The 24,027-nt window shown below is 45.5% G+C and overlaps 1 protein-coding gene across 1 annotated transcript in view; it reads right to left on the minus strand.

Moving 5' to 3' along the window:
* NUP160 (nucleoporin 160) overlaps positions 1 to 24,027 on the minus strand; it is a 63,381-nt gene that overhangs the window by 2,114 nt on the left and 37,240 nt on the right. The window contains exons 22-35 of the mRNA XM_090032056.1: positions 21,242 to 21,340; positions 19,236 to 19,355; positions 18,195 to 18,290; positions 17,974 to 18,068; positions 16,925 to 17,021; positions 16,736 to 16,841; positions 15,216 to 15,376; positions 14,020 to 14,080; positions 12,863 to 12,973; positions 10,948 to 11,071; positions 9,498 to 9,599; positions 8,386 to 8,527; positions 1,228 to 1,353; positions 405 to 509 (exon numbers count right to left, since the gene is read on the minus strand). Coding sequence (XP_089888182.1) covers positions 405 to 509; positions 1,228 to 1,353; positions 8,386 to 8,527; positions 9,498 to 9,599; positions 10,948 to 11,071; positions 12,863 to 12,973; positions 14,020 to 14,080; positions 15,216 to 15,376; positions 16,736 to 16,841; positions 16,925 to 17,021; positions 17,974 to 18,068; positions 18,195 to 18,290; positions 19,236 to 19,355; positions 21,242 to 21,340 — 1,545 coding nt within the window. The remainder of the gene's footprint in view (positions 1 to 404; positions 510 to 1,227; positions 1,354 to 8,385; positions 8,528 to 9,497; positions 9,600 to 10,947; positions 11,072 to 12,862; positions 12,974 to 14,019; positions 14,081 to 15,215; positions 15,377 to 16,735; positions 16,842 to 16,924; positions 17,022 to 17,973; positions 18,069 to 18,194; positions 18,291 to 19,235; positions 19,356 to 21,241; positions 21,341 to 24,027) is intronic.

Genomic DNA, 24,027 nt, shown 5'->3' on the forward strand with positions numbered 1-24,027 from the left:
TGGTTATGTGGGAAGCCTCTGGCAATCTGTTGGCCAACCTGCTGTCTTCCATATGTCGAAGATGTTGGGAAGAAGGAAAAGGACCAAGAACAAAGGCCTTGGAAGGGAGAGTTCATTTGCTAATTTCCTTTTAGGAGCCCAGCTGATCCCCACATGCTCAGTTTTTCCTCTTTCCTACTCTGCCAACACCTCTAAATTTGTGCTCCTGCTGACTGCGCATTCACTTCTCTAAGTAAAATCTGAGCCTTGGCAGTCATTGCCTTCATTGCCTCCCTTCCAAACAGTCCCACCCTCCCCACACCATTCCCTGCCCCACCCCAACATTTTGTAAATGTCTCAGTCTTCATTTGGCAGAATCATCTGGTTCTGTGTTTTGGTAGTTAGCAACAGGAAGTTGTTCTTACCATTATGTTGCAATGATTTGTTGTGTTTTCTGCCAAGGTCTGCAGCAGCTGGTCAACAGCAGAATATGGGAGCCATACCATTGGTGCTGTGGCAGACAGTGGAAACTAAAAGAGAAGATTAACTTCTAAGCTAGTCTCTGTTCCCTACAGCTATACCTTCTTAACTCAAGAGCAAGAAGAAAGTTGCAGGACCTTAGTCTCAGGGGATCAAGCAAGGGCCAAGAACCCCATCAGATAATTTCCCCAAGAGACAAGTGCAGAATGTCTTCCTATATTTGTTTGCCCAGTCTGGAATTCAGGTGATTAGGAAAGTTTCATCTTTTCTATAGGGAGATTATTCTACCATTTATCCCATTTCCTTTAAAGATCTTTTCCACAGTTCCAAGTGTTCTACAGAATCAGTGACCCCAGACAGTGAAAGGCACCATTAAAATTGGCTTAAACCAGACAGTCTAGATTGCTTAGGATGAGATAGTATTCTCTGTTGCTGTCACATCATGGGCACCTGCGGGGGGGGGGGGGGCGGGGCAGCAATGGGGCCACTGCTGTCCTGCTTCCTTCCTCATCTCCTTTGGAGAGAAGGTACTGACTGAGAAGCTGAAACGCCCATTAGGTAGGCATCCCAAACATCTCAAAACCAAGAGAAACTAGGTAAACCAGTGAAGTAGGTACCAGGGCACTGTTCATCCATAGTGAGTTTGGAGGGACAGTCCTTAGCTTTGGCCCCAGGGCCTAAGAGCTTGTGTGCCTCCAGGAGCTTTAGACATCAGGAAAGCCACACTGGAAAGGCTGTCAGAGGGAGACATTTCACTATATCTCCTACCTCAATTCCAAAATACTCATGGCCCTTTCCCAAGACGGAATCCACGTATTCCAACACCAAATCCACTGCATCCTCCAGAAGATCATAATTCAAGTACAGACGAAGCAGTTCAGCAGCATCCACCTTCTGTGAGCAGAAAGAATAGGTGACACCTGATTATTTCTGCTTACTTGCTAGGTACGTACAAGGGGGTCACTATACTCCCTAGAAGTCACTGCACAAGAGTCAAGGTTACAGCCTTGAAGTCAGCTACAGTAAGGCTGATGCAAGAACAAGGGGAGGAGAATCTAAAGTTCCTTTCCCATCTGGCCCTTAGTACAGTTATTTTAAGCAACTTTGTCCCCTAGGGCAGATGTCAGCAATCTATGGCCCACAGAGTTGGGAGAGGCTTTGACAGCATTTGAGGAGTTGGAAGCTTCACCCAGGCAGCAGGAAAAGCTACCATTGCAGCACTGCAGTGGTGAAGCAATGACTGAGGTTGCAGTGGCCCAGGCCAGGTTGGAAGTAGCTCACACCTAGAGCTCCAAAATGCTATGGATCCCTGCCCAGGGGAAGGGCTGGAAAACTGCAAGGTGACCAAACCACAGTCCCTTCTACCCTCTGCAGTAAGGGAATTTCCAGGCTGGACTGTCTGACCTGCTCAAAGCAGCCAGATTAGGGTGAGTGAAAACGTAGCCCTCAGCACCAGCCAAGATTATACATCAGTAATGATTTAACCTTTAACCACATGAATGAGATAAACTCTACCTTCCACATGTAAGATCACCTTCTTCCTGCTGCTGCTGCCTCCTTCCTCCTCCTCCCTCTCTGTACTCTTTCCAGCCTCACTCACTATGCTTACATTTTCTGTCAGCTGGCAAGTCACACAAGCCCCTGCTGGATCTTGTCTCTCCTCCAGCTTTTCAAATGTTTTACAACTGCCCATCCCAAAAGCATTCTTTCAGAAGGTCTCCCTGAAGCTTACTTTCCCAGCTGCAAAAGGCTCCCACTGCATTCACTTGACTGGTCCGCAGCTTTATCCCATAACTTAAGCCCTTAGGGTACATCCAGTTCAGAGGCATTGTTCACATGGATAAAGTGCTTATTTCAAGTGATACAACTTTACTTACAGTCTCAGAGGCAGGACACAAAACTAATGCATTATTTTCATTACTGTTTGCCAAAAAAAAAAAAAAAAAGGCCCAATGCGCAGCATTTTACCACTGGAGATTTCACGAGGATTGCAGACTGCATATTATGAGAACCACAGGAAACCTAGCCTCTTTTCTAACAATTTAGAAGGGCTGTTCTTCCTTACCAAAAATGAAAATACTCAGGTGAACTATAATAGCACCCTAAACATAGTGCTTAAAACATTAATGCAGAAAAAACTAGAGTTTGCAAGCATGGAATAGCTATGTTTTGACATTTAAGAGTACTAAACTTTCCCAAGAGCCTGGGAAGCTCAAGTTTCAGATCTCCCATTTTCTCAGCTATACCAACTGACATTGAAACTGCTGCAAAACAAAGAATTAAAGCTCTTCCAAACTCAGCCCTCACTTTCATGCCAATATTCGCTGAATATTTCACTGCAAGTGGAGAATCTTAAAAACAAAAAAGGCCTGCTTTGAGTTAATGCTCAAAATGAAGGATATGGTCTCATGAGCGCTAGGCGACAAAAATATCCCTACTTGTAGTTGCCCTACACTTTTCATTAGAAGACCCTTTTTTAGTTGCTTGTAACTTTTAACTGCTGAAATCAGTATGCTAAGCACCTGCTTCTGGATGAATTTGTTTTGGAAAGTTTCAACTCAAGCAAATCAGTAACTTACGAAAACAAAATTAGGGAAAAACATGTTTCAAATGTGAATTCTTCTAAATTCTATCACTAAGAAATTCTAAAGAAGGCTTAATGCTTTCAAGCAGAGGGATATTCTAGAGCAGGAAATGTCTGCTGCTGCTTCCAGGAAAACCCACCCACATGTGGCAGAGTTCTCAGTTTGCACATGCCCAGTAAAGACTTGCACACAGTTTAGCAGCAAGCTTCTCTAAAGGTTCTGTCTGCACTAAGCATGCACCACACTAAGGCCTCCAGGTCAGAACATGGCTTTCCTGCAGTTCCTGCTTCAGGCTACTGCAGTGTCAAAACTGATACCAGGGTGCCTGCTTCTCCTGTGCTCTCAGTGCTCTTCCTCTGCCTGCACCCATACTGCATGAAGGAAACTACCTGGCTGGAATGTAGAGAGATGAGAAACTGAATTTGGGTGCAAAGGAGTGGGGTGAGACTTATCTGTGAACACTGGGAAAATGAAAGCCCCATGCCTTTTAGAATCTGGTCCAGTGGTCCTCAACCTTTTGTCCCCTGCAGATTGAGCCCTGCATGCCAGAATCAGATCCTGGGGTCTGGCATCACTTTCTCCAGCCCCTGCATGCTGGAACTGGATCCCAGGGGCCCAGCATCACCCCCTCACCACTACATGTTAGGACTGGTCCCCAGAGGCCTGCACCACCCTCTCCTGCCTCAATATACTGGGATTGGGTCCTAAGGGCCTGGCACCACCCCTCCTTGCCTCCCCATGTGTCAGGACTGGACCCTTGGGCCTAGTACCACCCCCTCCAGGGTCCTGTATGTCATCAGGTTCAGGGGCTTGGCACTGCTTTCTCCCAGAATGCCAGAATTGGGCACTGAGACCTAACACTATCCCTGCCCAGCCCTGCATAATGAGACTGGGTGCCTGGTCCAGCACACAGTACCCAGGGCTCCCCATGGGTCCAGAAATTTGGTGGTGGGGAAGCAGCATCACCACTCTCCTGACACCAAATTTCTAGACTTACAGAGAGCCCCACGGGCCAGATGACACAGCATCACAGGCCACATCTGCCCTAACAGCCAGGTTGAACACCTCTGGTCTGATCCATAAGTAAGATCAGAACCTATGACTGGTACCAATGACCATTTTGTTTCAGCTCCAGTGCTGAAATCTAACCAGGGGTCAACATATTTCTATATGATGAAATTTGAGATTTCAATCTGTTGTTTCTAAAACTTAAGAAATTACACAGAGAACTGTAAAACTGAGTGCTCTTAAGACAGGCAGCCCCAGATTTATAACTGCCTGCAATATGGCTAATTCAGTGCCCTGGTGCTGGTGTATTATGTTATCCCATCACAGGATCACAGGAAAGTGGGGCTGGAAAGGACCACATGGGGTCATCTAGTCCAGCCCTCTACTTAAGGCAGGATCATCCCTGACTAAACCATCCTATTCAAATATCTGTCCAATCCACTCTTGAAAATTTCCAGGGATGAAGATTTCACAACTAATCTATTTTGACTGTTCCACTGCTTGACCACTCACATAGTCAGAAAGTTCTTCCTAATTTCCAACGTACAATTTCCCTTGAAAATTTAGCTTGAGACCATTGCTCCTAGTCCTGTCCCTTACAGCCACAAAGAAAGATCGCCATCTTCTTTATAATCATGCTGAAGTTATTTAAAGACTGGTCCCCCCATCTCAGTCTTCTCTTCTCCAGACTAAATAATTGTTTTTTCGACCTTTCTTCATCTATTATGTTTCCCAGGCCTCCAATCATTTTTTGTTGCTCTCTGCTGGGCTCTTTCCAGTTTGTTCACATTTTTCTTGAAACAGAACAAAAAACTGGACACAGTATTCCAGGTTAGGCCTCCCCAGTTTCAAATAAAGCAGAAAAATCACTTCCCTTGCTTTGTAAATGATGCTCCTATTAAAATGCAGCACAGAATTATTATTTATTTATATTGGCAACAAGAGCACACTGGCAGTTCATATTCAGCTTGTTTCACTGCAACCCCCAGGTCCTTTTCTATAGTATTGCAGCCTAGCCAATCATTCTCCAGCCTTTATTTGTGCATGTAATAATTCCATCCTAAGTGTAGGATTTGCACTCATTCTTACTGAATTTCATTCGACTAATTATGGGCAATTTCTCCAGTTTATCAAGGTCATTCCAAATCTTTACTATACCCTCCAAAGCTAATGTCCTGATTCAATAAACATTGTTAATATGTGCTCAAGAGATCCCAAGTTGAGGGCCACACCCCCCACCTCCCACAACAGAGAAAGTCAAAACCCTGCACAGTCCATACCAATCTGACCATGGGGAAGATTCCTTCCTGACCCCAAATGTGCCAATTGGTGTGAATCTGAGTGGAGGGGCAAGACCTCCTCTAACCAGGAACCTCTCTGGCTTCGATCCCAACAGGAGCTGTATCCCCAGCCTTGGCTGTATCCAGCAAACAATGCCTCTAAGGGAGGCTTAAAAACATCTTGACATGTAGCAGAAGGGAGAGGAAGCATAAGAACACCAGGAAAGCCCAGAAGCTTGGGAAATACCCAGAGCAGAACATAGGCATAGCTATGTCTAGATCATCCCCAACCAGCGGCTGTCTAACCTCTTCTTGAATGCTGCTAGTGATGGAGAATCCACAACTTTCTTAAGCAATCTATTCCACTGCCTCACTACTCTCATAGTTGCATAGTTTCTAGGGTCGGAAGGGACTTGAGTAGATCATCTAGTCCAACCCCCTGCCATGGCAGGAAAGAGTACTGGGGTCAAATGACCCCAGCAAAGTGTTCATCTAGCCTCTTCTTAAAAACCCCCAGGGTAGGAGCCTGCACCACTTCTCTTGGAAGTTGGTTCCAGATCCTAGCCGCCCTGACCATGAAGTAGTGCCTCCTGATATCCAGCCTAAATCTACCCTCCACCAGCTTGTGACCGTTATTCCTGGTCCCTCCTGGGGGAACAGGGACTTCCCCAATGCCTGCTGATCCCCCCTGACTAGTTTGTAATAGGCCACTATATCCCCCCTCAGCCTTCTCTTTTGGAGACTGAACAGGTTCAGGTCCCTCAGCCTCTCCTCACAGGGCCTGCCCTGCTGTCCCCTGATCACGTGAGTGGCCCTCCTCTGGACCCTCTCCATGCTGTCCACATCCCTCTTGAAGTGCGGCACCCAGAACTAGACACAGTACTCCAGCTGTGGCCTGACCAGCGCCACATAGAGGGGGAAGATCACCTCCTTGGACCTGCTCGAGATGCATCTGTGGATGCATGACAAGGTACGGCTGGCCTTCCTGACTGCCTCCCCGCACTGCTGGCCCATGTTCACCTTGGAGTCAATGATGACTCCAAGATCCTTTTCCGCCTCTGTGCTGACAAGAGGGGAGTTCCCCAACCTGTAGGTATGGTGCCGGTTGTTCCTCCCCAGGTGCATCACTTTGCACTTGTCTGTGTTGAATCTCATCCTATTCTTGTCCGCCCATCCTTGTAACCTGTCTAGGTCCAATTGTAATCTATTGCTTCCTTCTAGCGTGCCCACATCCCCCCACATCTTAGTGTCATCAGCAAATTTGAACAGGGTGCTTTTCACCCCCTCGTCCAAGTCACTGATGAAGATGTTGAACAGTGTGGGCCCGAGGACCAAGCCCTGCGGAGCCCCACTGCCCACGTCCTTCAAGGCTGAGAAGGACCCATCTACTACCACCCTCTGGGTGCAGCCCTCCAGCCAGTTGGCAAACCATTTGACTGTGTGGGTGTCGACACCACAGTCCCCCAGTTTTCTGATGAGAACAGGGTGAGAGACAGTGTCAAAAGCCTTCCGAAAGTCCAGGAAGACGATGTCCACTGCTACCCCTGCATCTAATGATCTGGTGATCTGATCGTAAAAGGCCACCAGGTTGGTCTGACAGGACCTGCCACTGATGAACCCGTGTTGGTTGCCCCTAAGCATGCAGTCTCCAGCTGGCCCCTTGTGGATGTGTGCCAGAATAATTTTCTCAAACAGCTTGCCTAGGATTGAGGTAACACTAACTGGCCTATAATTTCCTGGGTCCTCCTTCCTCCCCCCTTTTTGAAGATGGGAACCACGTCAACCCTCTTCCAGTCCTCCAGCACCACACCAGAGCACCATGAGTGCTCGTAAAGTTGTGCCAGGGGTCCTGCAATGACCTCGGCCAATTCCTTTAGAACTCTAGGGTGGAGATCGTCCACACCGGCTGACTTGAATACGTCCAGTCCCTCCAGAAGTTCCCCAACTAGTTCCTCACTAACCCTTGGCCCAGGTGTGCCTCCCCTGGGGCCTGAGGGGGGCCCAGCAGGGAGGTGACTGTTTTGGTCCCTACTTAGGAAGATGGAGGCAAAGAAATCGTTAAACATGTTAGCTTTGTCATCTGGTGTGATGACCAAATTTCCCAACGTGTCCTGCAGGGGCCCCACATTACCTGGAACCTAGTGAAGAAGCGTTTCTGGGTATTCAATCTAAACTTATTTTGCTGCAACTTCAAGCTATTGATCTGTGTCCTCCTCTCTACAGCAAGAGATACAAGGTGCTTTCCGTCTTTTTAGTGGCAGCACTTTAAGTATTTGAAGACTGCTATCATACTCCATCCCCTTAAGTGCCTTTTCCACAAATCCACATGCCAAGCTCCTACAGTTTCTCCCCTTCTATGACTTGCTTTCCAAGTACTTTATCAACTTTGCTGCCTGCCTCTAGAACCTCTTTAACTTCTCCATGTAGATTTTCAAATGTAGAACACACAATACTTGAGATGAGGCCTAACCAGTGCCAAGTAGAGAGGCATTATCACCTCCCATGTTCTTCCACTATGCAGGGGCAGAGAAAAGCAGCCCAATCTTTGCTGCCATTTATACCTGTCATCTAGTAGCTGACCTTATTTGTGAAGGTCAAAATAAAAAAGTAAATATTTCAGCCAGTTTGGCATAAATTTGTTACTAAATTGCCTTTTGCATTCAATGAAGGACTTGCACTTTCCTTGGCTTTCTTCTTACTGCCAAACACATGCAGAATTCATTTTTATTGTCTTTTACATCCCTTACTAGTTGCATCTCAGACTGTGCTTTGACCTTCCTAATATTCTCCCAGCATCTCCATGCAATATTCTTATATTCTTCCCTAGAAATACTGCCAAATTGCCATCTTTTTCTTTTTGGCTTCTCCTCACTGCAGAGTTCATGCTTAGTCAGGCTGGCTTCCTGCTGTAGTTCCTATTTTTTCTTCACACTGGGATAGCTTCCATAATGTTGCATAAGCACAATATTCATTTCAAGCAGGCACATGAGGAACAATGAAACTTCCTCAGAGCTGTGTCCTTCCCCATTCCCTCCCTTGAAAAAGCATTTTACCTTGTAACTGTTGATCAGCCAAGTAGGCAATGGTACCCCATGGGATAGGAGTTTGTTGATTACACAGTGATAATATAGATGGTTCTGGGACTTGTACCTGTCCAGGTAGGATGACAACAACCGCCATGCTTCATCAGTCGCACTAGAAGATAGAGTTGGACACTTCACTCAGGATGTCTATAGCTTTACTTTCATTCACAGCTGCACCACATAGATCTTTGGGTGGAATAACCTTGAGAAAATAAATCTCCTGGGGACTTAGTTGCCAGTGGGTGCACATCTACACAAGATACTACTATGCAGTGGTTACTGCGCATTTATGAAGTACTTGTACTTGTATAATCAAGTACTAAGTAAATGTGCCAGCAAACATCTTTTTAGTGATGCTACTGTGCAGCAGCGTATTAGCACTGTTGGTGCTGTGATGTGCTTCTGCACAGTAATACCCAGTTTCAGGGGAGCTTGAAACAAGACGCAGAAGACAAACAAGCAACAAAATAAGCTGTTAATAGGCGGCTCAAATGGCTGTACTGCCTGTGCTAGTGCATGGTTTTACTGAAGGCATGGCCAGGCCCACAACATCTGTTTAATGTCTACATGCAAGGCAGATCATCCAAGAAGTAACAGAGCCATCTAAGCACAGCATTATGCTCTAGATCTGTGTTTCTCAACCCATACGTCGTGACCCAAAAGTGGATAGCAAGAATATATGAAAGGGTCGCAAACAAACTTTAGAACTGGATCAACAAATTTAAAAAGTGGATTCTCCTTTAAAAAAGGGAAGGTAGGAAATGGTAGCTTTTTCCTTGCAGGCTGGCAGAGTTCTAGCCTGCAAGGGGGTGCTTGGGGATCCCCATGCCCTGCCCCCCAACATACCCTGACCCACACACTGCAGGGCTGGTGGCACTGGGTTGGGACTGGCCATTGATATTTACAAATGGGTCCCAGTACAAAAAAAAGGTTGAGAACCACTGCTCTAGATGATGGCAAAGAGTTTTTAAAAAACTCTTAAAAAAAAAAGTTTCACTCTCAAAAGCTGCCAGTTTCTCTCTTCACAGGGTGCAGCCTTTCATAGCCCAAACGTTCTCCTTCAGCAGGTATAAGTACGCTACCTGGACTCCTTTGTGGTCACCAGAGAGGTAAGCTGGTTTGCAGCCAGCCAATCCCAGGCCTCTGCCTGCACTGCTTCTCCCCCCAGCTGTAGTTTGATGCACCTGGAATGCACATAACATCAGGAATAGTACAATCCTCACCGTGTGCAAAGCAAAGCCCATCATCCTTTCTTCCCATAGATACCAACATCACAAAGCAGTTCAGATTCAGGGTATAGTCTCAAACACACACCACCATAATTGAAATAGGTCTCATCTAGACTTACTACTGCCAGGAGTTCTGACATAGTAGCACATGCACATCCATGTACTCCTAGCAGCTCCATTCACAAGCTGTGCCACCTGAGGGTGAAGTGCACCTGGGAAGACCACCTGCTGACGAGACCTTAGCAACCAGAATAAAAACGTGGGAGTGTTCACATAGATCTTCTACTGGCTGCTAACTGATGACAGAAGACGTTTCTCTGCTTACCAGAAATGTTACAACTCTGCCACCAGAAAGGATGATTTTGCCACTACAGAGGAGCTTTAGCGTGAAAGCACTCATAATTTTACCAGTAGACCTTGAGTTCTGCCAACTACTTTGTAGCATACATTAGGCCAGTGACTAGCTTAATAGGCAAGGCAGAGGATACTAAATTCATTAAATAGTGAGAAACCACTCATACATGCAGCTCTTAAATTATGCAAGTTAATCATTAAATATCCTAAACTTAACAAATGGGATATGCTCATATCCAGATCATATAAAGAAGTACACATTCTTGCATGTACTAACAAGCAGGAAGAGATTATCTCTAGGAGAAGCTTGCAAATGCTGGAGCAAGGAACCTTTGCAGCTGCAAACTACAGCATTTGCTGTAGCAAAGAGATAGGCTGTCATGGTATTTTAGGGTCAGAGTTCTCTAATAGCATATGGCAACTGGAAAAGGGGATCCAGAACCAGGTGAATAGAAAACCAATGCATGACATAGCATGAGAACAGACCAAATACTTCAGTCAGTCAACACTAGCATAACACCTGGAAGTCCAAAATTCATGAGTCAATCCAAACTACCCTCATCATTCAAAGGGCGAGGGGGACCAGCCATAGTTAGACTAGGTCTGCTTTTGGATTTAGACCTTCTAGCCCCTCTCTTGATGTGAAAGAGACTCAGGGTGAAAATTCATACTTAATGCACATACAAGCAAGGATACTTAGGATGGTGTTTTTAGTGCTGTCTCAGGAGCATGGAAATAGTGTTGCCCTTTTCTCCTCTGCCCCCATTTAAACTCAGCTGCTTCCAAAACCATTTATAACTAATGCCTTATGACTGAGGTGAGAACTGACAGACTAAGGATGGTCCTTGTTCTAATCCTAAACCTCCAGCTACAGAACCACAGGCTGTATAATAGTTTTTTTCAGTACTACCGTTACTTAGTGTGATGAGCACAATAACTTGTTACATACTTGAAAGAGAGTCCTTCAAAAACAGGAGTCAGGGGGAGCTTAAAGGTTTGACAGAGAGAAATAGCAGTGTCAAAGAGGCCAGCTTGAACCAGGAGAGCAACCATCTCCTCTGATGGAGAACTTCCTAAAAAAAACCAAAAAACACAGAACGGCAGATCAGCACAACCCACAGAACCACGACACACACCCTTTACAAATGTGAGCTGAAATCGACATACAGGAACTCACTACCATGGATTCAATGGAAAAGCTACACGACTGAAGATCAAACACCCAGCCTGTGACAGCTCACCAAAACTCCTTACGTGGCCCTCAGGTCCAAATAATTGCCCACCTCTGCCCTAAACCAAGATGCCATTTCAGGTCCGTGCCATTCTATTTAAAGCCAGATTTTCCTAGCCCCTTGTAGTTATTTATTTTTTTTTTTTTATAAACCACTTCCACATAGCTGGTTTTGGAAAGGTTAATACTGACTGATAAAGACCAGAGTGTGTGAAGAGAGATTTTCTTTGCTTAGACTGTAGCCTCAACTTCCCTACTGAAACATTCTGCTCTGAACTAATGGGTATTGGCACAGGGAGGATGGACAACACATTTTGCCCAGCTGGAAAATCCGAAGAACTGAGAAATCATGAGCGAATTTGACTTAAGGGCCTTCCTGAGCAATTAGAGGGCATTTCCACAGGGACAAGACAAGAAAAATAAAAGGCACCCTCCTTTCTGAAAAAGCAAGTATCAGATTTCCCCTCCTGTGGAGGCTGATGCTCCTTCTGGAAGAAAAGCCAGAAAAGTGTCTCTGCATCACTCTGACCTCACGCCCCCAAAACTGCCAGTTTTTTTTCAACCATATCAGCCAGAAGCAGAATGCAATCATGGAGAGAGTTGGTCTAAATGGCCACATTCTTGCAAAGCTGTATACGACTGAAAACAAAAGATTTTAACCAAAGCATTATTCAACTTTAAACATCAGTGTAATATTGCTGACAATGACCGAAGCTCAAGCTTGTCTCTTGCCAGTAGGGTAGAAAGACTGATACACTATCTTTACTCTTCCAAGATGGCCTCAGTATCGTAATTCATTCTACTAACATAGCTTAGAGACAGTGACCCCGCTATTGGTACTGGGCAGGATATGCAGTACAGAATCAAAATGAAATGGCAGGAGACCTCAAGGAGATGGAAGGTAATTATTTGAGCTGCAGTCTACCCAGGTGATAACAACTGATACCGCAACACTTGCAAAGTTTATTCTTATTCTTCTTCTTCACTTGGCTACAAACTGCCTAGACCAGGGGTTGTCAACCGTGGGTACGTGTACCCCTAAGGGTACTTGGAAAGGTACTAGGGATCTTGGAAAGGGTACATGTGGGCAGAAGGGGATGGAGGGCTACCACCCACCACCCCACACCACTGCCTCCCAGGAGCAGGGCTGAGGGAGGCAAGGGCAGTGGCACCCCTGAGGGCCATACAGCCAGCTAGACAGACGCGGGGAAGAGGAGGGGAGCTTGCATGCGGCGGTCACCACCATCCACCACTGCTTCCCACTGCCGGTTGCAGGCTGTGGACGGGCAACGCGTGACTGCCCAGGTGCAAGGCCCATCAGCAGCCAGCAGAGTGACAGGTCATGCAAAAGTGGGATGTGGCAGCAGTGGCAGCAACCTGTGCACCCCCAACTCCCATCCAGTCACCGCCACCAGAAGGGGTACACGTCTTAAAAAAAGGTCGAAAACCCCTGGCTTAGAATCCAACAGCAACAGGGTGCAGTTGCAACAGTTAAGGAAGAATACTGAAGAACTGCCACATCTACTTCTTGTAGTACCCTACACGTCCCTTCAAGACTCTTTAAGTACAGCTTAACCAGGGATGGATCTGCTGTCAAAAGGGTATATAGCTCCAGATGCACTCCAATTCCTACCTACTACAGCAGCGGTTGATGGGTCATGCTGTGCCAGAGTCAGACGGATACGAGCCAACATACACTCTCTCTCCAAATCCTCCAGCTCCAGAATCTCTATCTGGTGAGTTGCTGTACAAGACAGAAGACACAGAGACAGTCTTTTACAATACCAAGTGTGTGCTGGAGTGGAAGAGAGGCCCTACCCTGGGAGTGCTGACAGACAACAGAGATAAAGAATAGGATGCAGACAGCAACTAGCTGAGGAGAGAAGATGCATACCTAAGCAGAGGACAAACTTTTCCACAAAAAGCTAGCAATTAGGGGCTCTATAAGAAGCATTTGAAGACAGATTTGGCAGAGAGCTCAGAGGCATGGCAGACCGTGTTTGAAGGCCCTTTTCAGATCACTGTATGACTGCAGACTCTTCAACTGTCTGTACAAAACAAATCCAGGTTAGGGCATCCTCAGCAGTTGAGATGTCAGTGGAACCCTGTGCGACACTGAGATGGACACATATATTTGTGTGCCACATGTCCTCTGCTCATAACCTCTGTCCTACCTCACCCACCTTATAGCAGAAGTGGGCACACTAGAGGAGAGGGACAGGCTGCAACTAGATCTGGACAGGTTACAGGGGGTGCGGATGAGAACAGGATAGGTTTCAATACTGACAAGTGCAAGGTACAGCACCTAGGGAGGAAGAACCATCAGCATACCTACAAGCTGGGGAACTCCCTTCTAGTCAGCACAGAGGCAGAAAAGGATCTTGGTGTCATTACTGATTCCAAAATGAACATGGGCTGCCAATGTGGGGACACAGCCTGTCTCTCACCCATTGATTCCTCAATCTACATTTTCACTGACTACCTGTCTTGTATGCATACCAGCCCAGCCTCTGGCTTTTTACTTTTCATTCCATCCAGGAAGAGCATACACCAACTGCTGAAACTTCCTTAGCCTGATGAAGGGTTTTTGAACCCAAAAGCTTGGTTAATAATTGTTTTCCAACTATATAAGTTGGTCTAATAAAAGATATCAGATTCACCCAAAGAACCTTGTCTGCTGTTTATAAGGATGTAATTTGAGGACAGAACAGGTTTGGATCTCCCCAAATACTAAGCTTCTGAGTCAAAAGCTGGGATGCAGAATTTTGGCCACAGCTAGCAGTCACTTACTTGGAACAGCTGCACACTCTCCATCATGGCTTCTTTTGGGGGATGCTCCTGGCCGTTCATACTGCCAATGAAAAAAAAGGGAAAAGCTTTTTCTGAAATTTCTTTTCAAAGGGCAGAACACATGTCAACTTCCTTATCAAGCTCTCTATTTAAGACCTTGTATCAAATGCCAAGAGGCACAGAACTATTAATCAGTTCAAAGTACATTTTTACTACATTTCCAACTACAAAAATCTGAGTACACTCAAGGTATTTCTGCCACATCAAACTTAACTTGTTTCAGAAATCATGGCTCTTGCTGCAGAAAATAAAGTGTTTCTTACACAAGAAACAAGAACTTTCAAAGTTAGTAAGAACCATGAAAAAGCTAGCTAAAACTTCTAAACTGCTTCTTGCTGTTACCTATTCCCAGCTCCTACCTGCGCACAAAAGGAAGCCTGATGGAATGTTTCCATTTCTCCTCTTTTGGATGAATACATATGATATGAATAGCAAGCAGCCACACAAGAGCCAACTAAAACAAATTTACTCAAATCTGAACAGGACTTGGGAGTGACCTTCAAAACTGTTACAACTGCAGGGTCCTGATTATTACAGAATTTTCAGGGACAGGTTATATAACTCCTTCTATTATAAAATGGATTTTACATGATAAACAGGCCCTCAGACAAAATTGTAGGTCCAAGTAGGATTTTTTTTTTCCCCTGACACAAGATGATTTTAAAAAGTATGAAAAATATGCATTTGTTTATAGCAGAAACAACAATAAGGCCAAGAGGGTGCATAAACACTATTCACTTCAAGACTACTGTTTACAAAACTGATGAAAAAAAAATCATACAATTTCTGGATCATGTCCAGATTGCAGCAGAAAAGTCAGATGTAGGTATAAATTACAGATTTTGCTGTCTGCTACTGAACATACCAAAAAGTTTGACCATTTTTGTAACCATAAAACACTTGGAAAAGGACTGCTGTAACAGGAGTTTGTAAACGGCAGGAAACAACAGCCTTCTACTGCCCTAGTCATGTTTTCATACTGTACAGCATAAGACTAAACCTGCATTAGTTGTCTTAAAGCAGAGGAGGGCATGGCTGATGGAAGAATCTTCACAATAAAGATAGGGCCATTTCAATAGCTGCATCATCGACACTGCTAGATATGCAAAACCACCCAGAAGTTCAGTATTTCATACCACAGCACCAGAGGTGGGTTGCACAATCCACGCGTATTCTGGCCGGATCAGCCGTAAGCAGTTAAGGGCAGCAAGGTAACAGTTTACTTGCTTCTGGAGTCCCCGAAGTGTCCGCACCTCCCTGCCAAGACGCATACCATATTCAAACATCACTGTCCCAGCTGGGGGAGGAAAAAAATGGAACCTTTCAGCATAGCAGTATTCTTTTTCCATTGGACCACCACCTTTACAGGATTTACTGGCTATAGGGATGTGAATGGTTAAACAATTAACTGTTTAACTGATAAGCCCAATGATAACCAGTTATAGCTTACCAATTATCATTTAGTGCGAGGCAGGTCACAGTCCAGAAGAGAAGTGAGAGAGTAGGAGGGGAGAGGGAAACTGTGCAGTGCCCCAGCAGGAACCAAAAGGTGACAGGGCAGGTGAGAGGGAGAGAAGAAGGAATGGAGCGAGAAGGAGGATGGGGGACTAGTTTCTACACCTAGGCTCTGCACACCCTGGTGCAGCCACTTGCAGCCTCCCCACCACAAGCAGCCCAAGCCCCAAGCACGCCCCTGTAGGCAGTGCAGTGGGGTGGGGCAGACATTGGCCCAGGACTCAGCACCTCCCCCTGTCTGACTTTGCAGAGCCACAAGGCTGGAGCCTAGTACCACAGCACCTGTCCCTGTCCCCACACCTGGCCAGATGCAGTGCCTTCTATTGCTGCAGCTGCTGTGCACACATCCCAGCTGGACCTGCAGCAGCTGCAGGGCCTGGCAGGGGTATGGTGGAGGCAAGGGGGTGTAGGGCAGCTACTCCGGGCCAGCATGACATACCCCATCTGGGCCCAGAGAGAACATGCCTGCCTGGCTCATCGTGAGGTATAGCCCAGGAGAGCTGCTGAGTTCCCACTAGACTTTCACCACTGGAAGTACCCTGCTGGTGCCAGGCCAGGCAGGAACGCCCTACAGGCCAGGCCAGAGCAGCCCTATATAGGCCAGGCCAAGGATTGCCATACCAATTCATCATTTAATGGTTGTAATTACAGCAGATTAAACAAGTATTTTTTTAAAAATCAGTATTTACATCCTTAACTGGCTATTTGCTATCCAGGAAGAACAGCATAGGATAGGGGTCAGCAACCTACAGCCCACTGGTTGGACCCAGCCTGTGAAAAGACTGGATCCAGCATCTCCAGGAATCCACACCTGGGGCAGGAGGTCTCATTACAGGCCTCATTCCCTATCCCCTCTGCTAACTGCTAGTAGGGGTATAGAAATTAGGATGCAGCTGGTGTGCAAGCAACAGCCAACGAAAGCAGAAGGTGCCAATCCTTGGCCTAGTCCAAAGAGATGTGGAAGTTATCTACAAGTTCCCAGAGAACCTGGATAAACTAAAGAGTGAATGGATTGGCCCATGCAACAGAATGCATGTGGGTTCAAAATGATGCACAGCAGTCATTACTGAAGATCCAAAGAAAGGGGGACCCAGGATGATAGATCAGCTTTGAGGCAGCGCTCCCCTGGAGCTGGTCTTACCCTTCCGATAGTTGTGGCGGTAGATGTGGAAAGCATACAGCAGCTCATAATAATTGTGAGTCATCAGGTCCACTGCTCGAGCACGAGACTCAATTATGCCCACTACCTAAGACATAAGACACAGAAGTTTGTCAGTTGACTATCATTCCAACAGTGGTCTATTTCCCTAACCCACTGCAGGCCAATTACCTCATTATGGAGGCTCACATAGGGGAACTCCACCAGGTCTTGCAGCTGAGAGCGTTCACAGAGAACAACCACTAACTGACGCAGACAATCCAGCTGCCTGGAAGAGAGAAGGGCAGAGCTCTTCTGTTATGAACTGACAGGCTGCTAGCTTAGAGGATCATCTCCAAGCAGAGGAATTTTGAATGATAGTTCCTAAGCAGCAAAAATATCAGAGTATGAGGTGACAAGGAATGCCCAATTTCATTTGCTGCCCATGAAGGCGGCCTGCACTTGGCTTTAGGACAGATTTTCCTGCGCAAAGATGGCAAGTAGAAGACAGGTCTGCTCCAAAGACTTGACTAGAAACAGAGCCTAGACAACAAAAGCTGAACTCTGCTTTTTCAGAGTCCACAAAAAAGCAGCTCTTAACTTCATTCCCATTAACAGGTAAGGGATCCCCATAGACCCCTGCCTCCTCACATATGAGCCTGGCGGGGGGTGAGAAAGCCTCTCTGGCTGGAGAAGCAAAGCAAATTCCTCTTCCTTACATACCAGGAAGGGGTGTTCTCAGACAACAGACAGCTTGGCAAACCCTATTCAGGGTGAGTATGTAGCTTACTCAGGGAATAAACCCCCTTTCAGTTTCCTGCCAAAGCAAGCTTCAGAAATCAGGGTTGCCCCAGGGGCAATCTCAGGCAGCATACATGCCCTCCTCATTCATTAAGAGCCATATGCTATTTAACAGCACAATTTAAGTATCATGCAAAGAGGTTTCCTAAAATGCATCATTTACCATGTAAATTTGCTTGGGAGCCCCAGGATGATGATGTGGTCCTAGACTAGAGTGATTGTACAACCCCTGCTCAGCATCTTCCGAGACACCTTCCTCAGTTTTTTTATTTTGGACTATACTTTGACCTAAGTATTGAGTTTGAACAATTTTACACTACGTAATAAAAACTTTACAAATTACACAAAGGGGGCCAAGATGAAAGGCAAGAACAGCATATTCAGCTCAGACATTAGATTGCTCGAGTTTGAAGGCAAAAAACCCCCAAACCATTACTTACCTGCTAGAATCTGGATTCTGAGTTAATGCTTCATATGCTTGGCTATTATGTCCTAAATCTAGGTGATGTTTGAATATGCAAGTCCTCAAAGTAGCCTAAATGCCAGAGAACATAAAACAAATCATTCCAAATTATATGCACAGATTAAAATAAGTTTCTTAGGGGCAGCAAAACATGCTGCAAGGACAAAAATAAAAATCTTGGTATGAAAAAATGCCCACCTGGCTTCTCCAATCATCAGCTGCTTCTGTTATTGCTAAAGTGGCCAGCTGGATGACCAGCTCAGGTAGACCAACAATGTCTAGCAACCGCAGAACCTAAAAAAGGGAAGAAAGATGTCTACTTCTGGCTGCAAGAGTCTTGAAGGAGGCAGAGGTTACATTTTTGTTTGCTTATTTATTTTTAAATGTGACAAAATTACTTCTGCTCTCACCAAGCTTAACCTGCCAAAAGAAAATTTACTGACATTAAAAATAAAAACCCCAAAACAGAAGAGATTCATTTTCAAGCAGAAGCCAAGAAAAGAAAGCTTTAACCCCAAAGCAAACATTATGTCAAACTGAGTGATATACTTAGAAAAAAATGGAGGTAGAATCAAAGTACTTGTATAAAAGAACGGTCACGGAATTTTCTGCAGTCTCCCTCATGTTCATCAGACCTCAAATTATTTTCTAATTCATTGTAAGTTCTGAGGCTGAACAACGAAGTGTATTTAGAGAATCACAGGGCTGTGTTTAATTTTATTAATATCCACATTTGATTAAAAAAGTGAATTTATTCACCTAACAGCTGCTATGGGATTTTCAGGCTGTAAAACTACCTCGGGGACTAAGTATGTTTTCAGTTTGTCCCCAGTGCTCAGGGGAGAACCACTCTCCAAAGCACAGCAAATCCAAAAATGAGGTAGTGAAGCTGCCCTGGCGGAACCCTCACAGCTCACAAGACAGAACTCAAAAACAGTGGAGGAAACAGCACTGGAGTGTCTTAAGCACCTCATTTCCAGGTTTGCAAGTAGAATTAGACAGGACAGGAGATGATGCTTGAGAGCAGCCCCTCCATGCAAGTGCTCAGGGCAAGTGTACCTACACCCTTTGTAGGCTTAATGCTAGAAGTTTACTCACCCTTAAGTGACCTAAATAGGTTACAGAAAAGCCTTCAAGTAATGCATAAAAGCTGACTCCTCTGTTCCACTAGCTACAGAACATATGTGCGCAAACTAACACAGCCAGTATTAGGCTGAGGCACTGGCCTAGCAGTAATACCTTATCATAATACTGTAGACGTGGAGTGGAAGCCATTTCGCCGTCCTCTGCTTGGATCAGCCTGTCCAAGAACTCCTCTCTTCCAACTTCAGATGCAGCTTGACAGAAGCAGTCCAGAGCCTGGAAGACAGTCAGAAAGGAACTGAGCACTGCCTGTCACATGACTGATTTAATCCAGAATGGTGATAACCAGGACTATTTGCTTGTGTTCCAGACACAAGCTTTGGGTCACTACAGGGCAATACTTTAACTAGTGTCACTACAGGTTGCCTTAGGACCAAGTATCTACTAGCTCAAAAGCTTGATTGCTTTCTCCTTTACATGACATGTTTGAAAAGCTAATGGAAAGTGCATTTATTCTAAACCATGCAAACCCATGGACATTCCTTTTCTACAACTCTGATAACTCACAAAGACCTGAATCAGGACCAAGCCATCACTATGCTGCATAGATACAGGAAGGTCAGACATGGTTTAGCAGTCAGCTCTTCCTAATGTCTCAAACCCAAGTTTATGCTCTGCCTTCTAGTTCTTTCCCCATTACTTGTCCCTCAGTCACGTGACTGCATCTGCCTCCCCAGTCATAACCCTGTTTTCCCTTCTCCTTTCTATGTCAACTCACTGAATACTCATTCCAAAACCACTGCATTTCCTGGATGCTTTCCCAGCTGACTTCCCCTTCTCCACACTAATGGAACTACTATATATACTCAAATCCAAGATAAGGTCTTTCCCCCCCATTCAACATGAAAAGGCCTCATCTTGGCTTCCACCAGCCCATAGCTGACAGCTGCTGCAGCTCCAGCATAAGGTGGCAGCAGAAGTGGGTGGGGGAGTGTAGAGGAGACCACATGGTGAAGGAGTGTGGGAAAGACCATTCAGCAGCAGCTGCAACCCAGGCCTGGAGATGCTGCTGCCATCATGACTGCCTGTCTAGAGCCAGGACTGAAGCCACCATTATTGCCGGACCAGGTCCAGAGACAGTGTGTACACTCCATGCCCCAGGCCTGGACCCAGAGCCTGAGCTGCCATAGAGGGCAAGTAGTGGCAGGCACCAGGAGGGGCAAGGTGCAGCAGGAACACGGGCTGGGGGTCAGGTTGCCTGTCCTCACTGCCACTTGCTTTCCCTGCCACGGATGCCACAAGTTGGTCGTTGCCTACAAAAACTGAAGCTTCTCTGAAACAGTTAGTCCCTAAGATGCCGTCTTGCCCTACCTTCCACCCGACTTCAGACAAACATAACTAATCATCTCTCTATCATTCAGAGACATTTTTAACCCTCAAGTCAGCACTGCTAACCAACAGGGAAGTGTCTGAGATGCTAAACATGGCTAATTACCTCTCTAACCTGAACACATGTGTATTATGTGCCCCCAGGCCTCTGCCAGGGTGTGTACAGTGGCAGAAGCCCCCCCCAGCACTCCTGGATGAGCCGTCCAGGTTCTGCTTGTCCCACCACCCAACCCAGCCAGGACTCCATTCATCCCAGCCCCTTCCCCCCTCCCCACAAAAAAAGACTTTTTGTTGTCTTTGTGTTGCCAGCCTTAGCTCTGTAGTTGCTTTGGCTTTTCTAACTGCCTCCCTGCAAGTGCGGGCCAAGTAGGTATACTCCTCCTTGATAGCTTCCCCCTGCTTCCACCACCTATATGCCGTCTTTTTTGCTCTTAGGCTCCCCTGGATTTCCTTGTTTAGCCAAGGAAGTTTTTTGGCTCCTTTCCCCCTTTTCCCACTCCAAATTTTTTCTCCCTCTGCCTATGAACACAGCCCACCTTCCTTTAATAATTTATACATTTGAATACTCAGAGCATATAGATAATTTCCCTCATTGGACTTTGCATTTAAGCAAATTGTGTACGAAGTCTAGATATACAAGTTGCACCCCCAAGAATAACACAGTACATTCTTGAGAAAATATTATTGGTGTGATTCCAGGTAGTCACCATGCAGTAACTGCTACACTGTGGATGAAGCAGCGTTCTATCTGTGGAAGGAGCAAGAATTTTTACCTTGTGTCCCTCTCCCATAACAAGGTAGCACCTTCCCATCACGAAGCGACAGGAACCAACATTCACATGACACCAGGGTTGCAGCAGACGGATGTATTCCTAGGAGAAGACAGCATTCTTTGAGCACTGACAGAAAAGGTTTCCGAGTTCCTGCCTAACGGCCAGTTCTACTCCAACATGTACCTGGATTATGACATTCACTGTTTTATCAGGAATTTGAAGATGTTAACCATAAAAAGCTATTTAGTGCTGTCTAATTGCAGAGTTGTAGTTTAATTTAGAGAAAGAGATTCTTCCAAATCTTACAATAGCAGAGGATCAGGTCCAATCAACCAGGAGGTCCCTTACAAATCTATGCACCTCCATGTTCAGAGGTTATTTACAAACAAGTCTTATTGTGCCTGGTCACTGCAGCAGCAGGGCACTGGCAGTGCAGTCATCTACCCTGCTCTGATCTGTAACATGCCATAAGGTGTTCTTGGCATTTCAGGTAGTGTGGCTTGTAGTGGAGTGCAGTGATGATTATGCGGATTTCTTGAGCTGCTCATAGGATCATGGAAAAGTAGGGCTGGAAGGGACCTCACAAGGTCATTCTCCTGTTCAAGGCAAGATCATCCCTGACTAAACCATCCCAGCCAAGTGCCTGTTAAACTGCTTGTGAAAGTTTCTAAGCATGGAGATTCCACAGCTTCTCCAAGTACCCTGTTCACTCTCAGAGTCAAGGAGTTCCTTCTAATCTCAGCCTAAATTTCCCCTGCTGCAACCTGAGGCTGTTGCTCTTAGTCCTGTCACCTACAGCCACAAGGAAAAGCCTATCTCCATTCTCTTTCTAATCACCCCTGAGTATTTGAAGATTTATCAAATCCCACCTCAGTCTCCTCTTCTCCAGGCTAAATAATCCTAGTTCTTTCAGCTTTTCCTCAAAAGTCTCATCTCCCAGGACCCTAATTATTTTTGTTGCCCAGTGGTGGACTCTTTCCAAGCTATCCACAACTTCCTTGAAGTGTGAGGCCCAGAACTGGATATAGTATTCCAGGTAAGGCCTCACTAGTGTCAAACAGAGAGGAAGAATCATTTCCTTAAGTTGATGATTGCCTGCAAAAACAGGAGACTGGACCACCATAAGGCCCCTTTTTCAGTCCCATATTCCTAATGTGAACCGATCTGGTGAAGCAGTACAGGTCTAGTGTACAGCAACTAGACAAGCCCTTCTACCATCTTTCTATCTGCATGTCTGCACAGCACTCTGGCCTCATTCAGCAGCATGAGGGATACTGTTGTTCCCTATCTGAGATCACAGTCTTTCTGTAATAACAATGTAAAACCTGCAGTAAGTTCACTAAGGTCAACAGGCTCGCTCCAATTTGACGCCCATTTAAATGAGACCACAGGTTAGCCCTCAGCAAACAGAACAGACAGGTCCAAAGTTCTGAGAGGTAAAGGATGGCCCATGTTCTTAAAAGAGAAACTCTAAACACTAGGGGTACACCGACAGACATTTTTGGGGCCGATACCAATCCGATTTCTGATAGAGCCAGTTTTCTTTATATCGGTACTGATCTGATATCGGACCAATGTATCGGTGCACCTCTACGGAACACCTTCCCACTCAGCTGCACCTGGGTCATGAATGAAGCAAGAGCACTACAGTATGAGATAGGGTGTGATTCAGCTTAAGAGGTTGCAGCACAGTGCCTGGACACAAGGTGGAAGACAGAACCCAAGTTGCATAAACAACCTTTATACTTCCAGACTTGAATGCTTGGCAATTTTTACATTTTTTTTCCAATGGCCTGGCTGAGAAAACACAAACTGATTCTTGCCTCCAGGAGTAATACACTTCTGGGGACAAAGACACTGTTGAAAAGTCCTGCTAAAATGCACACGAGAAAGAGTTCTAGCATTAGTAATTCCCTGACTGTCCATTGCATTAAAACTGCTCACAAGATTTTCCATCACTATGCAAAATAAGAAATATGATGCATTACTTTAAATGTAATAAGATAGAGACACACATTTACAGCAACAAAAACCTCAATCATTTTGGCTAGAGAGAATGAGACTATATAGCTGAAAACAGATTACTAGGTTCTATTTAGACCCAACAACCCATTTGCTGGGACACCACGGACAAGTCACTATATCAAAACTCTAGAAAAGGAAAAATGTGACTTACCTCCCAGTACCTTATACTCTAGGACTGGTCTTGTCCCATTTACAGAAGTACACATGTACAAACCCAAGCCCTCTTGTCTTCCCTTTGTGGCACAGCAATTAAAAAAAAAAATTTCCCCACCTATACTGTGCTATATAATTCAGTTTAATAACTGGGGGGGGGGGGACACACGACCCATGGGTGATCGTACTAAAGGGGAGGAAAAACCCCACACAGAATATATGGAAGATGTGTAAGACATCTAATATTTTATTACTATATGTTCAGTTGGCCTGACTTTGTCAGAAATGTTTTTCTCCCATCAGGATTAATTACTCCTCACCTTGTAGAAAATACAAACTCCCATTCCTGAGGATGCCTTTAAGGAAAACTAAACCAAAAAGCTATCTAGACAACAAAAAACCTGAGCTCGGGAGACAGGCAGAAATTATGGGAAAGCAGACAGAACCCACTGCCAGAGGAAGAGGGGTGCCTGGATAGCCTGACCCTGGTTACATTTAAAGGTAAGACCACTGTGCATGGAAACTGCATCATGTTGCATTGTATTCTACAGCTGGTCATGCTGTGAGTCTTCTGGGAGAGGAGAAATTCTGTTACAAAATTGCTGTCT

The sequence above is a fragment of the Crocodylus siamensis genome, chromosome 2 (assembly GCF_052110815.1).
Source record: "Crocodylus siamensis isolate JL-2025a chromosome 2, ASM5211081v1, whole genome shotgun sequence".
Classification (NCBI taxonomy): domain Eukaryota; kingdom Metazoa; phylum Chordata; order Crocodylia; family Crocodylidae; genus Crocodylus; species Crocodylus siamensis.